Genomic DNA, 23636 nt, shown 5'->3' with positions numbered 1-23636 from the left:
TGCAGAAAGCCCTGAAGCTACAACATGGAAGTGATGTAACCCGATATGACGAATGTACAGCAGCCATTAGAGTCTTGCTCTGGTCACCTCACAGGTCATCTGGCCTCACATCTTTTGTTAGATTTTGTGATTAACAATAGAGTCACTGCCGCAGGATCTAATTCATTTGATACATGATGGGCATCCTTTATGGTAGTGATGTACAGGAAAAGATGTTATCTTTCATATCACAGAAACCTGAATTGCTGCAACAGTAAATATATGGTTGCATGTGTAGAATGTTCAAAAGGTTTTCAAAATATGAAAAGGAAATAGTGCCCATGGGGAGAGATACAGTGTAATGTGTGATCATGCATTACAAAGAAGTAATGTATAAAATCAGAAGCAGGATTTAGTTCTTCAAATGCGTTGCAAATGTGATGTCCTGGTACTATCACTGTGGGAAATCTTCACTTGGAGTAAAACCCTATGCTAAATGAATGTGTGTAATACATTACGGAACACTAATCACTTGCATTAAGCACCCTCGGTAAACAAGTACCATTTTGAAAAACAAAACACATCATCCTTCTTTGATTGTGTATGTAGAGTAGGATGTTTAATGGTATTTACACTTCACACCTAGCACAGTACATGTAACACACTCAGTAAATGTTGAACCACTGTTGAATGTTTTTAACTAGCCAGCAAACTGCCAGAAGTGATGAAAAGGCTTTTTCAGGTTAAAGTGGCTGTTTTGTTATAGCTGTACTCATTTGTCTTTTAGCTTTAATTTTAGCCCCCATCATACTAGAACATCTAGTAGATTGGGTCACACAGTATAATGTCAGAATAATTAAAAGGCAACTAGTTGCACAATGTTCTGTTGAACTTGTCAACCCTCTAATCTTTACTCAAGGATTTTTTCACAAGGAACACTCTGATAAATGTCTCCACTGAATACCACACAATGGCGGTGTCAATTGGTCAGTGAGTTGTATTGAGCATTGTGTGAAAGCCCATGGATGAAAGGACACCTGCTGTGTTCATCACAGCATGGGAGAGGTGTTACTTGATGGAGTTAGGTGGACCATGAGAATCATCTTTGTAAGAATTGTTTTTGGGTAAATCATGTCACCCTGCATTTGTCTAACCCTGACAAGGGCCATCTTTCAGGTCACTGGAATCTTATAATATACTGAGAATAAAAAGTTAAATGCCATCCAGTATATATGCTAATAATACAGGCTGTCTGAAAAGGAGATCTTTCAGAAAAAAAACCAATCATCATACTTTGGTTTAGTACTTTTCAGTTTAAAAACAAAACCATTATTGAAATTATCTCTTACTTTAAACAGAATGTATAGGCTTTTGGAAAACAGGGAGTTTTTTTTCTCAAACATGTTACCATCTTTTGAAATGTGAAAATCAGAAATGACTGTTATATGGTCACGTGATTGTCATTTTTGACAAGTGAAACTAAAGTTGAATAGTGTTGTATAAGCAGGATGGGAATAGATATTTTTGCTTTTGAAAGCAAGACCATCATATTCTTTAGCAGGATTTCCTTTAATTGTAAATACAAATGATTATGATATTCCTAAAGTAGTAACTAGATGAACCTTCTCTAAATATGGCTTGGTCTTCCCAATTATTTTAGCCTAACATTTCCTTAGCATCACTTCTTTAAAATAGACTTGTGCTTAACTTTTTATTTTTGGTGTATTATGTGTGAACCACTTGATACGATTCTTTCTAGTAGCTCCATTTCTGCATTAACATGACCTTCAAATGATTGATAGTGCTGTCATAGATGTATGGCATAAGGACATTTAAACAGGACATTCTTCTGTGTTTATATTGTTCTTTGTAAATGAGACATGAATGTTTGAAGAAAGACTTTCAGACAATTTTGAGGTCTGTCAGTGTTCAAGGAAAAGAACCAGTTTGAACCCTTGCCTTCTCATCTTGGTACAGTGGAGATTATGAATGTTAAATGTCTACAGATTGGAAACTGAGTATGTTGTTAATAGAATCTGTGATTCATAGTTCATGGGATAATGATGTTGTTGAAGTGATGGTGTTGGTGTTCATATCAAAACAATTCCCTCTATATGCTGAAAGTTATAGACATATTTGCACTGAACTGCTTTAAATTTTTCAAACTATTTTTCTTTTTATGGTTTAACAAAGCTGCCTGCCTTCATATGCTTTTCTATCATCCCTGTTATTATTTAACACTAAACAACTCATCGTACATAGTGTAAGCCCCTTCTGGTCTTTAAACTTCAGTATAGTACCAAGACCACTGAGACAAAACCTGTTAGCCTTATGATATCGGTTTGAATTCATAAAAAAGTATTTATGGCAGTTTGGACATAAAATCAGTGTGAACTGCTAGACAAAGATTAATCCCTGATATGCTGGAGGACATATCTGAAATACGTCTGTGGTATGACCATCTCCAACTTGTTTGCCAACTCTGTCACATTACTACAAAACAAGGCTCCAAAATAACTTGACAATCCCTCTTTACTGATAGTGTACAGAATTTCAAACAGAAGTATTTATGGGTACTATCTCTAAGTTTATAATAATAGCAGTATGGTTCTAGTGCAGTTATTTAACTCTTTCTTTTTGTAAACATATGCAATGTTTATTATTGTGCTTTAACCATATACATGTCTGCTGCATATATTCATGTGACTACAAGGTCTAGCCAGCACCACTTCATAAAACACCCCTCCACTGCTACCTGGATGTACAGGTATTTAGGCTGCAGTTATCAGATAACTGTCATTGTAAGCCAGCAACACTGGACTTGCATGTTTTGAGTACAGCCAACTGACCCACATTACTACCTACATCTGACAGCTCAACATTATTCATTCCTAAATCAAAATCTGTATGTGAGCTCAGATGGTTAACAGGATTAATGTTTCAAAGTCAGCAAAGAAGTAATTAATATAGAAGGTTATCAGTGCTGAAATTGTCTGCATTGTTTGAACAAGTAGAGTAGTTACACCAGACTAGAGCTAGTTGGGTGGATAGTACTATCAGTACCCAGGGTATTGCATATCAGGGCTTTGGTAGGAGTTTAATGTTTTACAATAGAAAGATCCAGATTAGAATGTAGGTGAAGGGGTTGGTTGACTGCATTCCTGAAGGGTAAAATCTTTAATCTTGGCTGGAATTCTTGGGCATGTATGTGTGACTGTCACTCTAAATGAAAGACACTGTATAATAAGTTACCAAACATGAACCAGAGATCTGTCAAAATATACTGTTATATGCTAGTTCAAAGGGTTAGAAGTACATTGTATCCACAACAAGTTTAGATAGTAAAGTGCTGGATATTTATGGATAAGTGTTATATGAATTGTCCATTGTGACCTCTATATGTACTATTTTATACCATTACTCATCTAGTGTGGTGTGTATGTAATGACTTTGTCTTGCAAACAATGAGTAGTTTTTGAATTGTGACTGGGTCATGTCATCAAGCATTTCATAGCATCTCCAGAGTTAGCTCCCTTCTTTATCAACTGAATCTTATGAAGTTTTGGAGAAAGTTATTTATCATGATCCAAAAGTTGAAAGTTAGATATAATTCTTACAGCAAAACTTGCCAAAGACCCAGATACTTTCTTTAATTCCTTGCACATACAATAATCAACTCGATAACTAGGATCGACTAAACACTTTTATGAGTTATATCAGACTTCATTTTAATGAAGGTATGTGATTATAAAAAGCTTATTGATGCCATGTAAATGAATATGTCATGACATAACTTGTATATTGTCATGCACATGCATTCTGAATGATATATGTTTTGCATAATGCTTTGTATTCAGTCTTACAAAACAGGACTTATATTGTCTATTTCAAATTGTACTCTGAAATTTTCAAGGAATAAACATGAATAATATATTTCAGAAACAAATAACTTTTTGTGTATATACTAATACATGTCATAAGTATACTTGGACATATCCTGTGATGATGAGAAGGGATGATATGTTCTGATATAGTCTTGTTGTTTTCAGCATGACCTTGACAACATGGACCGGATTCTGCAGGGAATCATTTCCTCCAACCATCCTGAGCGGATGAAGAAAGAGCTTATTGATGCTGTGGCAGTGAAGGGACAGAAGCAAGCTCCAAGTGTGATTTCCTGTGTTCTGGAGTTGGCAGCAGGATGGACCCTCAATGGAGAGTCTGAACTGGTGGTTACATCAGGCTTCAAGGTCTACATTGAATGGGCCAAGACAAACATGGCATCAGCTGAAGCATTCTTCAACAGGGAATACCTTGTCAACCTCCTATCTGGCAAGTACAGAAATGAGGCCAATGTCCCTATTCTGCTACATGAAAACATGAGGCTACTGAAAGACAGTGCAACAGCACAGGCGCATTTCAAGGTCATTGAAGCTAAGGCCATCAGCTATGTTCAAGAACACACAGACTTGAAATGTCTGAATAACTTTATTGTGTTTCTGGAAGACTTCAAAGAATGCATCCCAAAGGGGGATTTCACCAGCAAGTTCTGTGTTACCATCCTTCAAGCGATGAGTATGGCAACCATACCAGAAACAGCCCCAGAGATGATCACATTTGTGAAAGATGCAACACGAATTGGTAATTTCCTGCATTACATCTGGTCCCAGAACAACAAGGACTGCATCATGGACTCCTTGAGGACCATCTTCAGCATCATATCGACACCTGATGACTTGGACCCCTGCTTCTGTCTTGGTGCAGTTGTCAGCTTCATCCCACTAGATATGGCCAGCTCAGTGGTGAAGAATGCCATCAGTGATCCAATCATTGACGACTTCAGCATGACTTCTGCTGTACAGAGGATGATTGACTGGCTTACCTGGCCAACTGTGAAGAACATCGACCAGTGGGTGATCATGTTCCTCAAAGAGTTGGCAGCAGCTAAGAAGTACACCATTCTGATAACTGTCACAGACAACAAGGTAGAACAGGTGAGTTGGCAGTTACTCTAAGCCAGGTATTCATGGACACTTCCTGACATACTAAGTCCAGGTTTCATTTTTTCCTGAGGGTAGGACATGCTTGGAAACATGTCTTCATGAGATTTTCATGATTGTAGGAAATTTTGATAGAACATCAATCTTCATCAAATGTGAACAAGTTTCAAGGCATATTGGATGGCACTCCTTTAGTCAGTTATTTGGTAAATTAGTATGCCATACATGAAGGTCAGGGATCAAAAGATGCTGCAGGTTACAAGGCCAAATAAAGAGCTGTGAAAATATGATGCTTACCAACAGAAATGAGATAGATTAATATATACAAAGAAGCAAACATCTTGATTCGATAACATGTTTGTCATAATTTTGATAAGCAGTGCAGTTTGTGTAAATTTGGAAGGAAGTTGCAGCTCTGATATACCTTCCCTAAGTTGTGTATGTTTGCATTGCAGGTTGCTGAGAAGCTTCAGTATGCTCCACTTAGAGAAGCCAGCTACAACATCCTGGCTCACATGCTGCTCAGTTTCCAGCATGCTCCAGAACCCTTCCACAAGGTAACACTACAGTTTCTTCTTAATGTCATACAAGCAGGTAATATTGTACTGGCTGGGGAGAGAACAAGCATGGCCATGCTTCTTACCTGTGATTCCAAGCTTCAACCAATGGTTGGATTGAATTCTAGATCTGATTTGCCAGCACTTAACCTTTACTCTTGTATGATTACTAGGTGGAACTCCTCCATCTATAAAATGTTCAAATGTGGGAAGTCACAGAAACTGACATTAGAAGGAAACATTTTTCATTCTTAAACCTTTATGATGCCTAAACATATGTATATGGAAATCTTCAATTGTTCTGAATAATTTACTAGTAATTGCACCTAGCTTAGTTGATAATGCTTTATTTAGGATTAGTGTCAGATCTTTCCAAGTCTTATTTTATCTGATATATAGATAATAGAGATACTAAATGTAATCTTGATGTTGCCCAACAATATTTTTTGCAATGGAGATGGGCTATTTAAACAAATTTCCAAAGAAGAATGAAATGTTTTGATGGAGTAAAGTTCATATGCTGGAAGTTCTACCCTGATCATGGTGACTGCTGTCAGAGATCCTGGTGACTGCTGTCAGAGAATCTAGAAGTCATGTTGTTGTTTTGCAGATCCTGCCCATGATGCCAAGGATTCTACAGGCGATGAAACAGGACCTCAGCTCAGAGAGTCAGCACTATTTCATCCGCACAGTGGAGCTCCTCCACACACTCATGCAGCTGCATGCAGGCTTTCCTGACCTCTATGACCCAATCCTGGATGCAGTGAAGGTAGCTATTATATTGGAACTGTCTTATAATGTCTTACAGTTGAAAATCTCTTCACTTTTGCATCAACAGGTTTCTGGTGATAATCATGCAGTATTTATCATTTATATAGGGAAAGTGGTTACATACACTAACATCATACACTATATTATCAAAGAAAGGGTTTACATTCCTGAGAAACCCTGATGTCATTCGTTTTCTACAAAGGCATGTTTCAATCAGAACCCTTGGAGTAGTGACTTACTGGAAAGTTTTGCCTTCTGATTTGAGTCCAGTTTCAGAATAAGATCATAGAAGAACAGTCATAACTTGAATTTTACACAGACTTGCAACCATCATTCTCCAAGCATCTTTCAGTGAAATTAGGGTGTCTAGGTTTTACAGTGTGAAATCTGTAATCTTGCTGTTCACCAATGTCAGTGACACAGTTGGTGATTGTATGAATGCTGTATCCCAGGGTTACCCAAAGCCATCCAGTGAGGCTGTGCGCATCATGTTGGAGGAGAAGAGATGGAACACTGCTGGTGTCAGCGGACTCAGTCCCTCACTCAAGATATCTGAACGATCCGACACAGGCAAGACAGGCCTATTCAACCTTGGCAACACCTGCTACATGAACAGCATCCTTCAGGCACTTTACATCAGTGATGAGTGAGTATAGGGGAACAATGCTTAGACCACTCTGAGATGGACATGGTCACCAGACTGTCAAGCATAGTTAATCAGAATGCTTTTTTTCATCAGAAATGTAGTTATGTGGAACTACTTGTAACTGAACTGAGTCATTCAGAAATTCAACAGAATTTTAAATTAATTACTGAATTTTAAAAAGGACATGTTTGTATGCTCTAAACATGTTCATATGTCTTATCTGCACATTCACACACAAAACTGACCAGCAGGACATATCTTCCACATCAAGATTCATGTGATATGTGGTGTAGTGTCCATCAGCCAGTGATGCCAGTGCTTGTGTGTTCCAGATTTCGCCAGAATGTGTTGAGTCACACGGTGTGTCAGGGGGAAACTCTGATGGCCAAGCTCCAGCAAGTGTTTGCCTTCCTCTCTCTGTCTCAGGTCAGTATTTTATGACCTACTGTAACTGCTATCTTAAGGCTTTGGATAAAGTGCAGATCTTTCTTCTTATACACGTTTTATATGTCAAAGGTTATATCGGATGAAAATGAATTATGAATAATTTGATGAAGTAGGAGTCTGAAGATGATCTGTTGTGCAAATGTTTCTTCTGATACATGTGTTTTAGGTCAAAGGTTATATCGGATGAAAATGAGTAACTTTGACTTGTGCTTTGTAGCTTACAAATAAAAACAATCCCCAGTGTTACCATACATTTGAAGGTTAAGATGATTTTTATTGTGATGAAGTAGGAGTCTGAAGACTATGATCTGTTGTATGACAGACACACAATACTGTCTAATACAGCCGGTTACTGATATAACCGCTTGCTGTGGTTATATATTATAAGTTGACTGAGTGCTCTAACTGCACTACTGTGGCTGTTGTTTACGAGTGTTTGTTCCTTCCAGCGACCAGCCTATGCACCAATGCAATTCCTACAAGCATCCCGGCCTCCTTGGTTTACACCTGGCTTCCAGCAGGACTGCTCCGAATTCCTCAAATTCCTCCTTGACCAGCTTCATGAGCAGCAGCTGAAGGTCAGTGCAATGAAGATCCGGAAAAAGGAGGAGAAGACGTCCACACTCAGCAAGAAGTTCAGCCGCAAATCACAGAAGGTTAAGGAAGTGGCTGAAGAAAAAGAAGTAGATCCAACATTAGTGCAGAATATCTTTGGTGGAAATATGTGCACAACATTTAAGTGTCTGAACTGTAAGAATCAGTCAAGTAGGACTGAGAGTTTCACCGACATACCTCTGGCCTTCCCTGAATATCCCCAGTCAAAACAGAAATCTCTGGCAGGAGGGAATTCAGCTGATGCTCGTCTAAATAAAGACACAATAAGGGCAGACCCAGAAGTTGAATCCACATCCTCTGATGGAAGTCTTACGAATGGACTGCAAACTGGTCTGGATCTCTCTGATTTGGTTGATCACTACCTTCAACCAGAGAAGCTGATTGGGGACAATAAATACTTCTGTGAGAAGTGCAGAGGTCTTCAAGAAGGTGAGAGAAGCATAAGGATCACAAAATCCCCTGAAAACCTAATTTTAACTCTGCTTCGTTTCTCATATGATGCCAAACTCCAGTCTCGGTCAAAAATATTCCGTGAAGTGAGATACCCAAAGACAATAGCTTTACCGATTGATAACTGTTGTGACTCAGACGGGAGTGCTGATCCTCAGCAGACAAAGCGACAACGCACACTGCCAACAATTATTGAGCAGAAGCTCTGTGGGAACAGGAAAACAGGGCATATGGCAATCTATGGATTAACAGCTGTCATCGTCCACTCAGGGACATCGTCAGAATGCGGGCACTATTACTGCTACGCCAGACATTCCGCCCTGAAAAGCATGGACACAGTGTGTGATGAAGTTCAGCTGGCAGGTGGAGAGGGAGACATTGACTTTATGCAGGAGAAATGGTACCTGTGTAACGACAGTCGGGTGTCGTATGCCAACTACAATTCCTTCAGCACTGTGTCAAAGCGCTTCATGAAGGACACACCGTATGTTCTGATGTACCGTCGGATTGACATGGACACTTCCAGTACCCAGGAGAGAGACTCCAACCTTGCCCTTAGTCCACTGCAGCTGGACCCTCCCATCAGACAGGACTTGAGAATGGCCGTCTCGAAAGATAATCAGGCATATCTCCAGGTTGGAATCACAATTCATTTTAGACACTGATCCCAATATCGCATACAGTGTATTTTGAAACAGTATCATTCTGTTTTAGTAAAACTGTTTGTTGGTTAATTCCTTCAGTATTATTTCCGTTGGGAGAGCTAAATCCATTTAAGGCATTTTTTGCAACTTAGCCAGTATTCATCAATCCAGGATCCTTTTATTCCTGTCAAATCTCACTGGGCTCACCCTTTGTGCTGAAAACATAGACAGATCATGGAGACCATGACACTTAGTTCACCTGTTATATGGCCAAACATCTTGTAACGCTTGAAAGAAATTGATCATCATTCAGTGATTTCATCAGTCTACTTTAATTAAGTCCTTGTGAGTGGTATAGATCTGTCTTATGAAAATGGATGTTATTAATGGATTTGACTGAAGATAAAGTTCTCTGAAAGGAGTCAGAGTTTAACTGTTATATTGGCACTAGAAAGGAGGGCTCAATTGATAGCTTTTGTAGGCTGTCCTCTAATTTGTACTGGACAACATAAGATAGGGATATTGGTATTTTATGACATGGACACTTCCAGTACCCCTGCAGATATTATATCAGTATGTCAGTGAGTAACTACATCATTTTTCAAAATTTCAAAATGTACATATATCCCTAACTACTTTTGTCCAGTATCATTTCCTATGCCAAAAGCCCCCTTTTGACTGAATTACTTCAATGATTTAAGTTCTTTCTTGTTTGTTTGTCCAGGAGCAGGAGACAGCAGCAAAAGCAAAGCAAGCCAAGCGTGACCGTACAAGCTCCACCAGCTCTGTCACTCTGTATAACTGGAAAGACGAAGAACAGGACCCTCCAGACAATTGTGGAGGTGGAGGCTTTGGCAGCTTGGATACATCAGGTTCAAGATTTGTCTTCTAGTGTCTTCAATAATGAAGGCAGAGACTGTCAGACAGCTGTCAGTGACCTGGCTACGTCTTGATATGTCATATCAGCAGTGCTCCAAGATGGCAATAACTTGCCACATGTATCATGCTGGTTTCCCAGTAGAACATAGAAGATGCATCAGCAATAACATCTTCAAATGCATTCTTCCAATCTAACCGTGTCAAGCTGCCCTGTATATTGAAGACATGGGAATGTTAAGATCATAGTGACAAAGTATCCTTTCATGGACAATGCCAACTTGTGCCTATTGTGTACCAAGAATAGTGCATCTTCTCTTAACCTGGACTGTAATGTCAATTCAGGATCGTGCTATGAACACTGAACACAATAAACACAAATACAGATGCAAATAACACTCCAGCTCATGCTGTGTGTGCTGGAGATTGACTTCTACTGTATCTGATGTGAATTCTGAGGAAGGTGTTGCAATATTAGTTTGAGAGTTTGTTTCATGGGTTTATTCCTCAAGCAATTTCATCTGTATGTTACAATTTGGAAAGTTTTTGCTTTTCTATGTTTTAGTTTATGAATATGCAAAGAATTGTTTCAGGTGTGTAAAATTACTGCAGTTTCTTTTCTGTTCAGTCATAAGTGAAAGTAATGGAACTGACTGTTGATATGATTACATGAGATTATCATCCCTGAAACTTCATGATAGATTGTGTACATACAAGATGTCTATGTGTTGTTTGTTGTAAGTATTCAGCAGACTGCTCAAATTCTAGATGCCACTGTTAGATTTAGGCTTGCATGTTATTTACGAAAATAATGTGTGCGTTAAGTTACTAGTATATGGGAATCTGTCTCATGGAATTTGCGGAGTGTCTCTTTTCACAGTTTTGAATTAGACCTTATTTTAGCATATTGATCTTGACAGCCACAAGCAGTTGAAATTGAGTTTCTGTTTGATGCAATTATGATTTCTTGAATCTGTATTTATTTTTCTTTCATGGACAAAATGGATCTCAAAATTATGAGAAAAAGAGTGCCTATCAAATAATTGCATGAATCTCTTTTGTAAACAGCATTTTTTTCTCCTTCTCTCCCTAATTACAGATGTTAGTTCATGTCTTGTATGAAATAATCTTAATCAACTGTTGTCACATCATTGTATATATGCAATATCGCTTATGTTTGTATTCATATATTTCATATATTATATACTTTTTGAAAAAGTAAGCTGTTTTAGCAGTATATGCCAGGGTAAATGTCTGAACAGCTGTTTATGAAGATATGATTTGAGCAATCTTAACAGATATTACCCAGTTACATCACTGAATTATGATATTGTGTGCCTCTGTGATACTTTATTTGCAGATATTCTTCCCTTTTTTTAGTAAATGGACACATACCTTAATAATACACAATGATACCATGATAGTCGTGCGGATTTTATGTCACCATGTTAAAAGAGTTACCTTTGTTTATTAGACTGAATATGCAATTCCATTTAGTTGTACATTATGTTCATGACTGTTCTGAGACAAGGCATCTTCCGAACTATGTGCCAAGATCTTAGCCTTGTGAGTTAGGTTAAGCTGATAAAGGTTTACATCTACTGAAATGATTGACTGTTTAGGGATGATTATTTAAATTACGCTCTATTATATAACATTATGAAGCTGGAATATTAACCCTTGTGGATATTTTTTGTCACTGCATCCGAACACAATTTTTTACTGTGCAAGTTGGGACTAAAAGTAATGTATGATTTAACAATACATTCTATTTTATAGGAAATCAAGCATAATGTGTCAGTTTATTGCAACTATATTTGTTTTTAAACAAAATCTGATGATTGCAATCTGAAGGGTCAGTCCTTAGTGCAGGAGGTGCAGTAGTGACAACACATTTGTGAATAATGAATGACAGATCCTTCTTATAACCTTGTAACCTGCTCATATCACCAATATAAGCTAAGAACCATGTAAAGTATACACATGTATTGTACAATGCATAATCAGACAGTGGGCAACATAAACTATGTGTACTTCACAGATGTATAGTCTCAGTTCATTGTTCTCCAACTGTAGTACAGACATAGGGTGTGTGGGGGGTTGGGGTTGAGGTTGTTGTATGACTGAAGAAAAAAAAGGACATTTTGTGTTTTGCATTGTTTTATAGAAGTATTTCTAAAATGAAATGTTTTCAAGAAATGATAAATGTAAAATGAATTCTAAACATTGCCTACTGTGAAATTCAACACAATTTTTCAAATTTATGCCAATAACAAATGCTTGCATAGTTTGATAACAAAGGTGATATGTTACAAATTCCTTTTATTTTCATAAATATTTATTACAAACAGTTCCAACTTAAAGCCAGAATCAAAATCTTGCATATGAGCTTTCAATGGGTAAATATATGATTAAACAGGTTCACTATCTGTTACAAATAGTTTAGATACAACACATGCTGCTGCTAAGAGATTTAATTATATGCAACAGATGTACAAAAATGTGAATCAGTTACATGATTGTGTATTACTGAGAATAAAGAGAATACTAAAACTGGGTTTGTTTCCGCTTTTTGTTACTAATAACTCTGGACGTGATTCTCCTGTGCTGAGAGGACTTCTTGAAACTTACAAGAGTTGCTTCCCTTTTACATCACACATCCAAAGAAAATGTCATCATAACTTCATCTGTCGGTACATAGTGCCCATGACTGTTTTGACCAATTAGACTTCTTTAGAACTGAGTCAAGCTATGACTTGTTTCCAGTCAGGGGAAACCCACAGGTGTTCATATCACTGAAAAATGGTAAGATACCATAGCCAGGTGACACTTTTCTGTGCACCTCAGTGATAAACAAAATGGTAGCTCTTACACACATGGACAGAGTGGGGCTCACTTGACATGAGGTTTACACATAGCCTCATTTCATTAACCAACAGCCACACATTACTGTCACTCCTGTGTGTGTGGTGTCTGCTTTTTGTCTCAAACAAAATGTAAACTCTTGTTTTTATTCTCTGCATTGTTTTCAGACCAATGACCTTCAATGACAATCAACATATCAACCCATAACATTGAGTGAGTGAGCTTAGTTTTAGGCCGCACTCAGCAATATTCCAGCTATATGGCTGCAGTCAGTAAAGAATCGAGTCTGGACCAGACAATACAGGAAAACAGCATGAACATCCCTACGCAATAGGGATACGGTGCTATGTGTCAGCAAGCCTGACCACCCGATCCCGTTAGTCATCTCTTACGACAAGAATCAGATCTTCACGGGTCCACCCCCACAACAGACCTTGAATAAAGATGTGCAGGTTTCAGACTCATCAACCAGAATAATTGCTTACCAAAAAGGATTAATGACAAGTTTTATCATTTCACACATGTTTAACCTATTCTGAAAGACATTTGCAAAAAATGTTTCAAACAAGGTCCACTGGCTCTACACAAACTATGTAATGAACAAAAATTCATTTCATCTAAATTCTGATGTAAACGGATTATCCACTTTGGTTAAATCAACATCCACATATTTGTTCTTTGAGCCTTCCTTCAAAACTTTTAGTTTGATATGAGAGTGTTCTTTCTGATCTATGGTTTCATTTGACTTGTGTGTAAGAATGTCATCCCTATTTGGAACAGACAATTTGATGGTGGAGCCATTGCTGATTAACTTTCGTTCATGGGCCATGGCTAGCTGCGTGACAACACGCCTTTCAACCTGAAACAATAAATAATGTATTGACTATTTACATGCAAATGAAATATGGTTTATATGTGCATTTTCTGAATTCTAATGATTAGAAGAGTATTGTTCTTTGAAACGATATTTTCAAAATTGAATATCATTCCTATTACAAAATTTCATGTTTTTAAGAATTTTTTTAGATCCAAAGAATTGATCCTTTTTCAGCACCTCAAATAAAACATTTCATGTGTTCACAATTATTTGGAAATAACATATCTATGAAATACCATTTAGTATTACAAAGCAATAGATATAACTGTATCTGTCTGAATGGTATTCTGTTGGAAAAATTCCAAGGATCATTCTTGCAAGGAGGCAGTGTTGTCTCCAATGACTCAGGGATGTCACCAATGCTGACTGACGCTCTAAAAATTGTGTTCCCATGATTCAGTTGAGCTAAAAGAATGACTGAGAGTGCTGCTATCTAATTTGCTCGTTTTACCTCATATTTGATTGACCTGGCTCCAAAGTGTACATCATAGCCATCAGCCAGCACGTCGACAACGTGGTGGTCCCAACTCAGTTCAATCTGATGCTTCACTGATGCCTATAGAAACATATTGTAATCCGTGCCCATGAGTTCTGGCATGGTGAAACCCCACTGAACTAAATGTGTATTCCTCTAGTAGGAAGTAGGTGAGTGTGTTTTATGCCATTTTCAGCAATATTCCAGCAATACCACAGCGGGGGACACCAGGTATGTGTTTCAAGTTTTGTACCAATGAGATGAATCAAACCCAGGTCTGCAGTATGATGAGCTAATGCTTTAGCTACTAGGCTACCACACCATCTCCAAACTGAAAGACAGAGTTCCAGATAATAGTTTATCACTTCGTCACCTGGAGGTTGTGAGGTGAGATGAAATGGGATAAAACACTCTGTTCAAGATTATCATTGCACCTATAAAATAATGTGTGCACATACTTTTTTGTCTTATGTCAGTTTTATAAGGCATGATACCATGGTGCAGGGTAGTATGGATACTCCACTCTAGACACATTATACTGACTTCATGCCACGCATTTCTGCTACTATGCAGAGTGTCATCCTCCATATCTTCCAATAAATCTCCACTATACCCTGGATTCATCCATATTTATTACCTCCCTTTTCTGGCTCCACATTCTCACAGTGGCTCATCAGCCAAACCACAGATACAACTGAGTTTGCCATTATAGCCACCCAATGTAGCCAACTGATTGGATGAAAAGCCAGCCACAGAGGAAATTAATTACATCCAGGGTATAGTGGAGATTTATCAGAACATATACCCTGGGGATATTGTGGATGGCTAAGTACCAGACAAGCAGCATCTTTAAACATCTTTTGACTGACATGGTCAGGGGTTTGAACTCAGACCTTATGCTCTCTTGGTGAACACTCTATCCACTGGACTCATGGACTGAATGGTTGATTTGGGACTAATGCACCTCTAACTGATACAGATATAAACCACTTTGGTGAAATCCTGTATCTCAAACATGGGGCAGACAAACCAAAGATAATTTTGGAAAACCTAGATCTGAACAATCAAACCATTAAATCCAGTAGGGGTGTGCAACTCTACACTTAGAGATAAACATCATGTGTTGGCCAATTCCCGGGTGTTACTGAGTATCTGAAGCATGGGAATGCATTTGGAACCGACGGCCTCAGCTGGAGATTTCAAATGAAATATTCCCGTGCTTCAAATACTTAATAACATCTGGAAATTGGCCAACACATGATGTTTATCGACATTATAAAACCGAAGGGTTTTCCTGTGGGCACTTATTCACATCGAGTACGGGTACAGCAGTGAAGTGCCATCAGCAGGCCATTTCAGCTGATTCCCATAGTAGTATCTGCAGTTGCTCATTTGTGATGTCATTCTAACTTTACGTCACAATATGATTTGAATGACGTCACCACTGTTGGTGAGACAACAAATCAATTGTTTGCGAGGTTTCTACGTGTCAATACGCAGTGAATCGTCTTGCAGTTTCCAGGATTCTAATACCATTTGATCATGTTTTTCAACCAATCAAATTACAGAACACAGTGATTTTTTATTTACAATGCATATTGAAGATCTCTTCCTGAACCTGGAAGTGCATCAAATATACAAGTATCCATAAAAGTATCTGGCAATGACAAATCCAAACAAATCATACACAAACAAGTCATATACTGTATGGAGCATCAGCTGTTACATATTTATCATACTGATACAATATATGTATGTACTTCACCTATGTGTTCAAGTGCTGTTTGAGAAGATATAAATATGATGATCTACAACTGTATAAACCTACCCTCTTCGCCCAGAAGTCCAACTCTTTGGTAACAAGCTTGGCAAGCTCAGATCTTGAAAATGGCAAGAAGTAGACGATCTCATTAATTCTGCCTAGGAACTCATCCCTTCTAAAGTGATACTGTTGGCAAAACAAAACACATAAATGGACAGATCCTTTCACAGTGAACATAAACAACACTATACCGTGCTCTCTCATTAGAATAAAGTCATGCAAAAGTTGGCAAAAATGTAATGTAATGTACTCTCAAGCACCATGACCCCCTTATTCCAGGACACCCTCTACCTTCCCAGAATCATAAATGTCACAGATGCAAACAACCACTGCAACCACTTTGAAACACTGCACTAACACCAAACACAGTGACATTTTAATCTTTTTGCATGTTTATGGGGAATGACTGTGATTGATTCCTGCAGCAGACACAGCAGTGAGACCTCTGTGAATGGTCAATCGCTCTCATGAGGTAAACAGTATGTAAATAACTCTGCAAATGGGCTGCCATGGTTGAGTGAGTGAGTGAGTGAGTGAGTGAGTGAGTGAGTGAGTGAGTGAGTGAGTGAGTTTAGTTTTACGCCTATTCCAGCAATATCACTACCGGGGACACCAGAAATAGGCTTCACACATTGTGGAAGTGGTAGTATAGACAGCTATGGAATACCCTACCTTCAGTATTGGTCGAACTACTTTGTCTTTGAAGTTCCGTGATATTGTTATTTTCTCAGCATTCTCCAAATCTTCTGTAGAAAGAAGTAGAAACATTACATAGAAACCTAACATGAAGTACTCTGCAACTCTCCACTGACTCACGAGACTATGCACATCACTCTAGAATGAATTTAAATAACAGTTTTATATGGGAACGAGATAAAATTGCCCCAAAACTGAAAAGTCAAAAGGGCTGTAACAAAGTCTAAAGAGCTCTATACCTCTAGTCAAAAGGACGGCATCTTATTACTTTTTAAATGGGTCCCTTTGATTAGGGGTGTGAGGCACTTTTGACTTTTTGATGTAGCCCTTTCGACTTTCTGATGATTCCCTTTAACTTTTTGACATAGCCTTGTTTACCAGAGGTTTGCAGCCCTTTTGACTGTTGCAGCCCTCTTGAATTTTCTGTTTTGGGGCACTTTTGTCATGCAGTCCTTTCGACTATGACCCTTTTATACACCCAGACTTTATGGAAGCTGAAGTACTGTAAGGTCTAACTGATGAAACTTTACTGGCACACTTCATTTACTAAACTGCGTAAACCACTGTAAGTTCATCTGAATCAGTGAATAACACATACTACTTTAATATTATCTTGTTAAGATCTTGGTATGTACAGGTTTTCAGGAACCCATGACAGTTGTAAAACTGAATCATACTGCTGACTAGGTGGTTGGTTGTTACTCTATGTAAATCAATGCTCATGTTGTCAATCACTAGACAGCCACATCTAAACTGCTGTTATGTAGCGTGTTTTGTGACATTAAACAACATTATTGTAAACAACAAAGTAAAATCTTCACCATATTTACAACAGTAGTTCCCTTTTCTCATAAAAGCCATTACCTAGTTTTCCAGACTGCCTCTGTTTCGCCACTTCCTCTGCTTCTCCTCGGAGTCGCAATGCATGATGGGCAATCTCCTCACTGGCTAGATTAGATGTCATGATAAAGATGGCATCCTTGCAATCGATGGTCTTACCTTTCCCATCCGTTAGACGACCCTTTACAAAAAATTACACAAATGAAATCAGCTACAATAAATCCAATGAATCCAAATAAAATGAATGCCATTCCATTGAGAATACATTTGAGATGTGTCTTCCATATGCTTTTTAGTTAAGAACTGTTTTTCTGAGTTTGGTCTAAAAATCATAGTATGTTTATATATTCCTAGACATGGACAGTTGATTTTATCAAAAACCTGATCACGTTCAAGATGGCAGACTTGCATCACAAGAGGCAATTTGTGTGAATCTATCAACTATGAAAGAATTGCAAAAAATAAACTTCCATGTTATGTCCATATTTTCATAACACAACCTGTACACAGAAAAAATTGTGTAGATAAGTTAAATAAGGATTCACATTTCACATCAGAAATAAAAACATAAAGCCCTTGATTTGGAAATATTTTAAGTACTGATCAAAGGTACTTTGAGACCCTTTCTATGTATTACCAATTCATTCAGTGAAGGTGTTAAAGGTTTGAGTAATTCAAGGAATATATCTATATCTTTATAATGTACACCATGTATGGGTTGAAACATGATACACAAGTTCTACCTCATCAAACAGTTGCAGCATGATCGTCAGAACATCAGGATGTGCTTTATCAACCTCATCAAACAGGACAACTGCCTGTGGACTCTCCTTCAGCTTCTTGGTCAACTGTCCTCCCTCCTCATGGCCAACATACCCTGGTGGAGACCCGATAAACTTGGCAACCTGTGGACAACAGATGCTACATTCATCTGTACGTACATGTCAGGGATGAAACAAGGCAGATCTGATAGTCTGCGTGACAACAGATGCTACATTCATTTGTACGTACATGTCAGGGATGAGACAAGGCAGATCTGATAGTCTGCGTGACAACAGATGCTACATTCATCTGTACGTACATGTCAGGGTTGAGACATGGCAGATCTGATAGTCTGCGTGACAACAGATGCTACATTCATCTGTACGTATATGTCAGGGATGAGACAAGGCAGCTCTGATAGTCTGTGTGACAACAATACCCATAACATGAATCATGAAATCAACAGCTGACAATATACATTGTCTTAACCATGTTGTGTTATTGCTGGAGCATTTCCTTAAAACAAACTTGCAATATTGGTAAGGTACTGTAGATACTATGGGTGCTGTGGGCACTGTGGGGAGTTTGTACTAAGGATGATATGGGTACTTTGGATAATGTAGGCACTATGGGTGCTTCGGGTAATGTGGGTGTTATGGGTACTACAGATAATGTGGGTGTTAAGGGTACTACGGATAATGTGGGTGCTACGAGTACTATGGATAATGTGGGTGTTATGGTTTAGAGGGGTCTTATGGGTACTACGGATAATGTGGGTGCTAAGGGTACTATGGATAATGTGAGTATTATGGATAATGTGAGTGTTATCGATAATGGGTGTACTATGGATAATGTAGGTGCAATGGGTATTTCGGACAATGTGAGTACTATGGGTGCTATGGATTATGTGGGTACTATGGATAATGTGAGTAATATGGGTACATGAAAAATGTGGGTGCTATGGACAATGTGGTTACTATTGGTGATATATGATAGTGTGGGTAGTATGGGTACTACAGATAACATGGTGCTATGAATTATGTGGGTACTATGGGTAATGTCAGTTGGGTAGGCAGTGGTTACTTTGGTACTGTACATTCTGTGGGTACTATTGGCACTGCAGGTACTCACTTCATGTTTTTCCTGGTACTCTGACATGTCAATTCTGACAAAACCCTGCAAAGATAACAAGTTTTATGAACTCATGCATGACACATAAACTGATATACACACATCCCAATTTACAGACCAACTAAGCATCTATGAATAAAGCTCACAAAAAAGTCCATTCCAGATACCCTCATTAGCAGGGCATCTTTAGTGAATCAAGACACCAAGTTTATTGGACATATTTATTGCATCAGAGACACTATAACTCCATAACAAAAGAAACATAAAGACAGACTCACCTTCTTCACATCTTTATGCAGATACTTAGCAACTTGCTTTGCTAATTCAGTTTTTCCTGAAATCAAAACATAGACAGATGTCAAATATGTTCAACTTTCAAACAAAACATGTAAAATCCTACTTTCTATCTAAGAAGTATTCATTTTACAAACCAAATGATTTTGTACTGTTCATGTGAAACAAAAAATAGTATTAGACAAGCTAATTAACATGATATGGTGCAATGAGTTATCTCCCTTGAAAGCTCAGTCAGCAAGTCACTGTAGGTTCCACTACACTAAACCAGAATCACAAGCAAGGACCATATGGAAACAACTCAAACTGACAGAGGCCTGTGACAGCTGTTATTGGATGAAATAGTGCAAGATGTTTATATGTTTTAAAAGCACATCCACCCAGAAATTGAAACTGACCACAATTTTAAGTATTCAGTTATGTCATTTTTTATCACCATGACATATGCTTATGTGTGCACCGATATTTTCAAGTAGGTGACATTTGGTGCGGAATGGAGGGTTGGTGTGTTTTGATTCCTGTGCTTGGAAAAATCGCCAGACCAGTCAGACAAAATTTGTGTTTTTTTGTAGTTTATAGGCCAGACTGTACCCCTATGTACATGGAATTGCTGTTGATAGCCTGCATATTTTTTTTTATAAAATATAGTGTTACTATAGAAGTCTATGGGAAAACATTTGGTGGTGTGTAACCTGTAGCATGTTTCATGCAGGTTCATCAGTTCACGGACATCCCCGTTGTCAACATTTATCCCTAGTGGCACTTGCTTAGTGGAAGGGTTTAGATATTTACCAAACATGGCAAACCTAATCTAACCTAACACTTAGAATATGACGGACATTAAGACGATACATGTATTCTCAATCACCTTAATCATTACTTGTGTCAACAAACAATAAGAAAAACAGGTTTATAAAAAAAAAAAATCAAACTGAAATATTCTAATAAATTCAATGAAACTAAATTTGAAAAATGAAAAGGAAAGGCAAAATGATTATGAATATGAAGATGTTTAACTTCACTTTTTCACCACCAATTTTCATTAGTAAAAAATCTTTAAAATCCCCTCCATTAGACCCACTCCTGTAAAATGCAAGGCCTTCAAAATATCTCTTCTGTGCAATACTTAACACACAACCATTTTCTCACCTATGAGTTCTACAAATTTCTCACATATGGGTTCTAAAATAACAAGGGCTCTTCCCTCAGGCTAAGAGGTGCTCTGCTTACATCAACTTACCTACACCTGAAGATCCAAGAAAGAGGAAGACTAAAGGGTGATCTTCATCATACCAGCCATTCTCTTTTCGACGTATAGCTTAGAAACAAATAATAGAGAAATCAATATGATAATGTATGCTTAAATTCTAGAAATATTCTAGCTACAGTTTAATAAGTGAATGTATTTATCAACTTTTGCTATAGGCTCCAACTGTGACACTACGCTGTTTTCGACACTCATTGTCACACAGACCAATTTTGCTACTGAAAAACATTTGACAGCGTCACACTCGATTACTGACTTATATTCAGCCTCAATTTCTGAGACCATCAACACAATATAACTTGTGGTTTAAGAGATACAGAAAAATGTAATTTTCTGAATAAAATTGATGTTTTATAATTATCCTGACTCATGCTTAATTGCTTATATCCTCTTCCTGGCGAAGGCAGTGGAACACCTGAAATCCCTTGAAGTTCCCTTCTAAAAGAAGCGGACGTAATATTCACACTCAACCATGTATTACCTCCCTTCCTATGCACATGGTCAGCTGATCGGCCATGATACTTCACTCTTTCCTATAATCACGAGAATTCAGCATGTTTGTGGAGAGTGGCTGGGAGGGCTTTTGTCATGAGTCAGCATAAGTATAAAATATCAATTTTATTCAGAAAACTACATATTTTTCCTTATCCTGACTCATGCTTAATTGCTTACAGAATCCGACGGAAACAGTGGTGGGTCAGACCATGCTGGATTCTGATGTCTGTTCCAAATTACGTCCAATAACTTCCCCCCTAATGGGAACTTGTAACAGTGATAATTCAGTCCTATTCTTCTCATATTGATTGTAGATTTTGCGGGAATCACATCCAGTCAAACTTGTCTTCCACAGTAGGTTCTGTTAGTTTCTGATGCAACTAAATGCCAAGATATAGCATTCGAGACTAGTAGCGACCTTTCTTTATGGTCAAATATCTTCATAATAAATACAAGGAGTAGTATATACAATGGGGGTTCTGGACCACTTTCAAGAAAAGTCTCTACAAAGCCTTATTTACTAAATAAGGCTTTGGTTGGGCCCTTAGCTCTTGCTACTATTACCCCTACTACAAAAAAGTTGGCGTGCCTATGTCACGTTTACCGTGTGTTGGTAGGAGGTAACACTGTGCCGTACGGTACGATCAATAATTCTTCTCTTACAAACCCCCTACCCGGCCCATCCCTCAAGTAGTACAAGTTAGGTTCGTCGGCTTTCATATCCACTTTATCTATGTTGTAAGTTTTGACTGACCATATAGGATCGGTGGCCCGCTTACGGCTATCACCCTTGTGTTCCCCCGGCTGGTATAGATACCTCACTAGGGTCCTATCTGGTATCTGTTTCTCCTTCCCACGCAATGGAGCGGCCGACTCTGCAACTATTGATTTTAGTTTGATAGCGTCTGCCGGTTTCTTACCGGTGAGACGGGTGACTTCATGGTTGATTGCCGACACCACCTTGGGTAACCTCGTGACCCATTCAGTCGATCGTTTTCCAGGGGTGGCCATCTCCCTAGCATACTGATGGCCGAACAAGCGCTCAGCCAAAGTCCTATTAAATCTCTCAACTATGGCTTGGCTGCGATGGGCTCCGGCCGAGCCACGCCTGACCTTTGTATCGTGTTTGGCTAGCAGTTGTGACACGGCACCCATGAACTCCCGTCCGGGGTCAACTTGCAGCTCTGTTGGCCACGACAGCGGACTGCGTTTGTATATGCGTTCGAATCCTCTGGCTACCTGGGCCGCATCTTTCGTGGTCAAGGGTTCGGCTTCCTTGTAACGACTGGCTACGTCCACTACGGTTAAGGCATACTTGTACCTCTTGTCGTGGGGTAGGAACAGTAGGTCTGCCTGGCGAACGCTATTAGGTATGTTAATACCGAACCTCCTTCTAGGCACGTAGCGTGGTGCCGGCAAATAGATCTGCCACAGGGCTTGTTTTTCAAGCCACGCTTTGGCTTCCTCCGGGGGTACTCGCGCTATTTTAGCTAGCTTATCTACTGCGCTAGCTCCTTTCCAGTACCCACGCGGGCTGTAGTAAATAGCCTCAAATTTTTTCATGTCCATACGCGTATGTGTTTATCCCATCAATAGCTATCCAACGTTTCGTGTCCATAGGCGACAGGGACGTCTTGTTTATAGTCAGTCTGTATATCTTATGTCCATCACTTCTAAGTGTGTTCATTTTATGCCTAAAGGTACGGGTCTTGAACAGGGCTTCCTTGAATCTGGCGTGTTTGATGTGTTGTTTCACCACATACTTCTTAACCCCCTTAGCCTTCCAGATCTCACTATTGTCGGCTTTCAGTATGGAGTACATCTTAGGTCTCAAACCTATGTACTCGGCTATGGGCGTGCCAGCACACTCGTCCTTCATCTTACCTAGGACCTTTTTATTTACCGTACTGTGTATGGCATGGGTCTTAGGGTAGTCGCTGGTGTCGTATAAATCGAGGTGTTTTTTCATGTCCTCGTACACGTCCTCGGTTCGAATCTCCATCAGCAGGGAATCCGTGTCAGTGTACAGCACTTCACACCTGTCGCCGTACTGTTTCTTGAGCTCGTTGTAGTAAAAGTCGTACATCAGGTGTTTGGATAAATCGAGGCCGGTTGAATTTTATGTGG

At 38.8% G+C, this 23636-nt stretch overlaps 2 protein-coding genes across 5 annotated transcripts in view; one reads left to right on the top strand and one right to left on the bottom strand.

Annotated features, from left to right (window-relative positions):
* The window catches only part of LOC137274564 (ubiquitin carboxyl-terminal hydrolase 38-like), a 61547-nt gene extending 49009 nt beyond the window's left edge, over positions 1–12538 (top strand). For all 3 annotated transcript variants that reach the window (XM_067807821.1, XM_067807820.1, XM_067807822.1), the window contains 7 exons: positions 4029–4973; positions 5435–5536; positions 6147–6305; positions 6760–6953; positions 7286–7379; positions 7850–9100; positions 9834–12538. In XM_067807821.1, coding sequence (XP_067663922.1) covers positions 4044–4973; positions 5435–5536; positions 6147–6305; positions 6760–6953; positions 7286–7379; positions 7850–9100; positions 9834–10001 — 2898 coding nt within the window. In that variant the 5' untranslated portion in view covers positions 4029–4043 and the 3' untranslated portion in view covers positions 10002–12538. The remainder of the gene's footprint in view (positions 1–4028; positions 4974–5434; positions 5537–6146; positions 6306–6759; positions 6954–7285; positions 7380–7849; positions 9101–9833) is intronic.
* LOC137274565 (mitochondrial disaggregase-like) overlaps positions 12291–23636 on the bottom strand; it is a 35246-nt gene continuing 23900 nt past the window's right edge. Inside the window, exons 8-16 of one of the 2 annotated variants that reach the window (XM_067807823.1) lie at positions 20988–21065; positions 19732–19787; positions 19454–19498; positions 18304–18465; positions 17585–17741; positions 16697–16770; positions 16031–16150; positions 14179–14283; positions 12291–13709 (exon numbers count right to left, since the gene is read on the bottom strand). In XM_067807823.1, coding sequence (XP_067663924.1) covers positions 13464–13709; positions 14179–14283; positions 16031–16150; positions 16697–16770; positions 17585–17741; positions 18304–18465; positions 19454–19498; positions 19732–19787; positions 20988–21065 — 1043 coding nt within the window. In that variant the 3' untranslated portion in view covers positions 12291–13463. The remainder of the gene's footprint in view (positions 13710–14178; positions 14284–16030; positions 16151–16696; positions 16771–17584; positions 17742–18303; positions 18466–19453; positions 19499–19731; positions 19788–20987; positions 21066–23636) is intronic. The other variant, XM_067807824.1, reaches the window with a different exon arrangement.

This window comes from Haliotis asinina, chromosome 2 (assembly GCF_037392515.1).
Source record: "Haliotis asinina isolate JCU_RB_2024 chromosome 2, JCU_Hal_asi_v2, whole genome shotgun sequence".
Taxonomy (NCBI): domain Eukaryota; kingdom Metazoa; phylum Mollusca; class Gastropoda; order Lepetellida; family Haliotidae; genus Haliotis; species Haliotis asinina.
The sequence above is the reverse complement of the archived record's forward strand: the minus strand, read 5'-3'. Positions and strand labels throughout refer to the sequence as shown.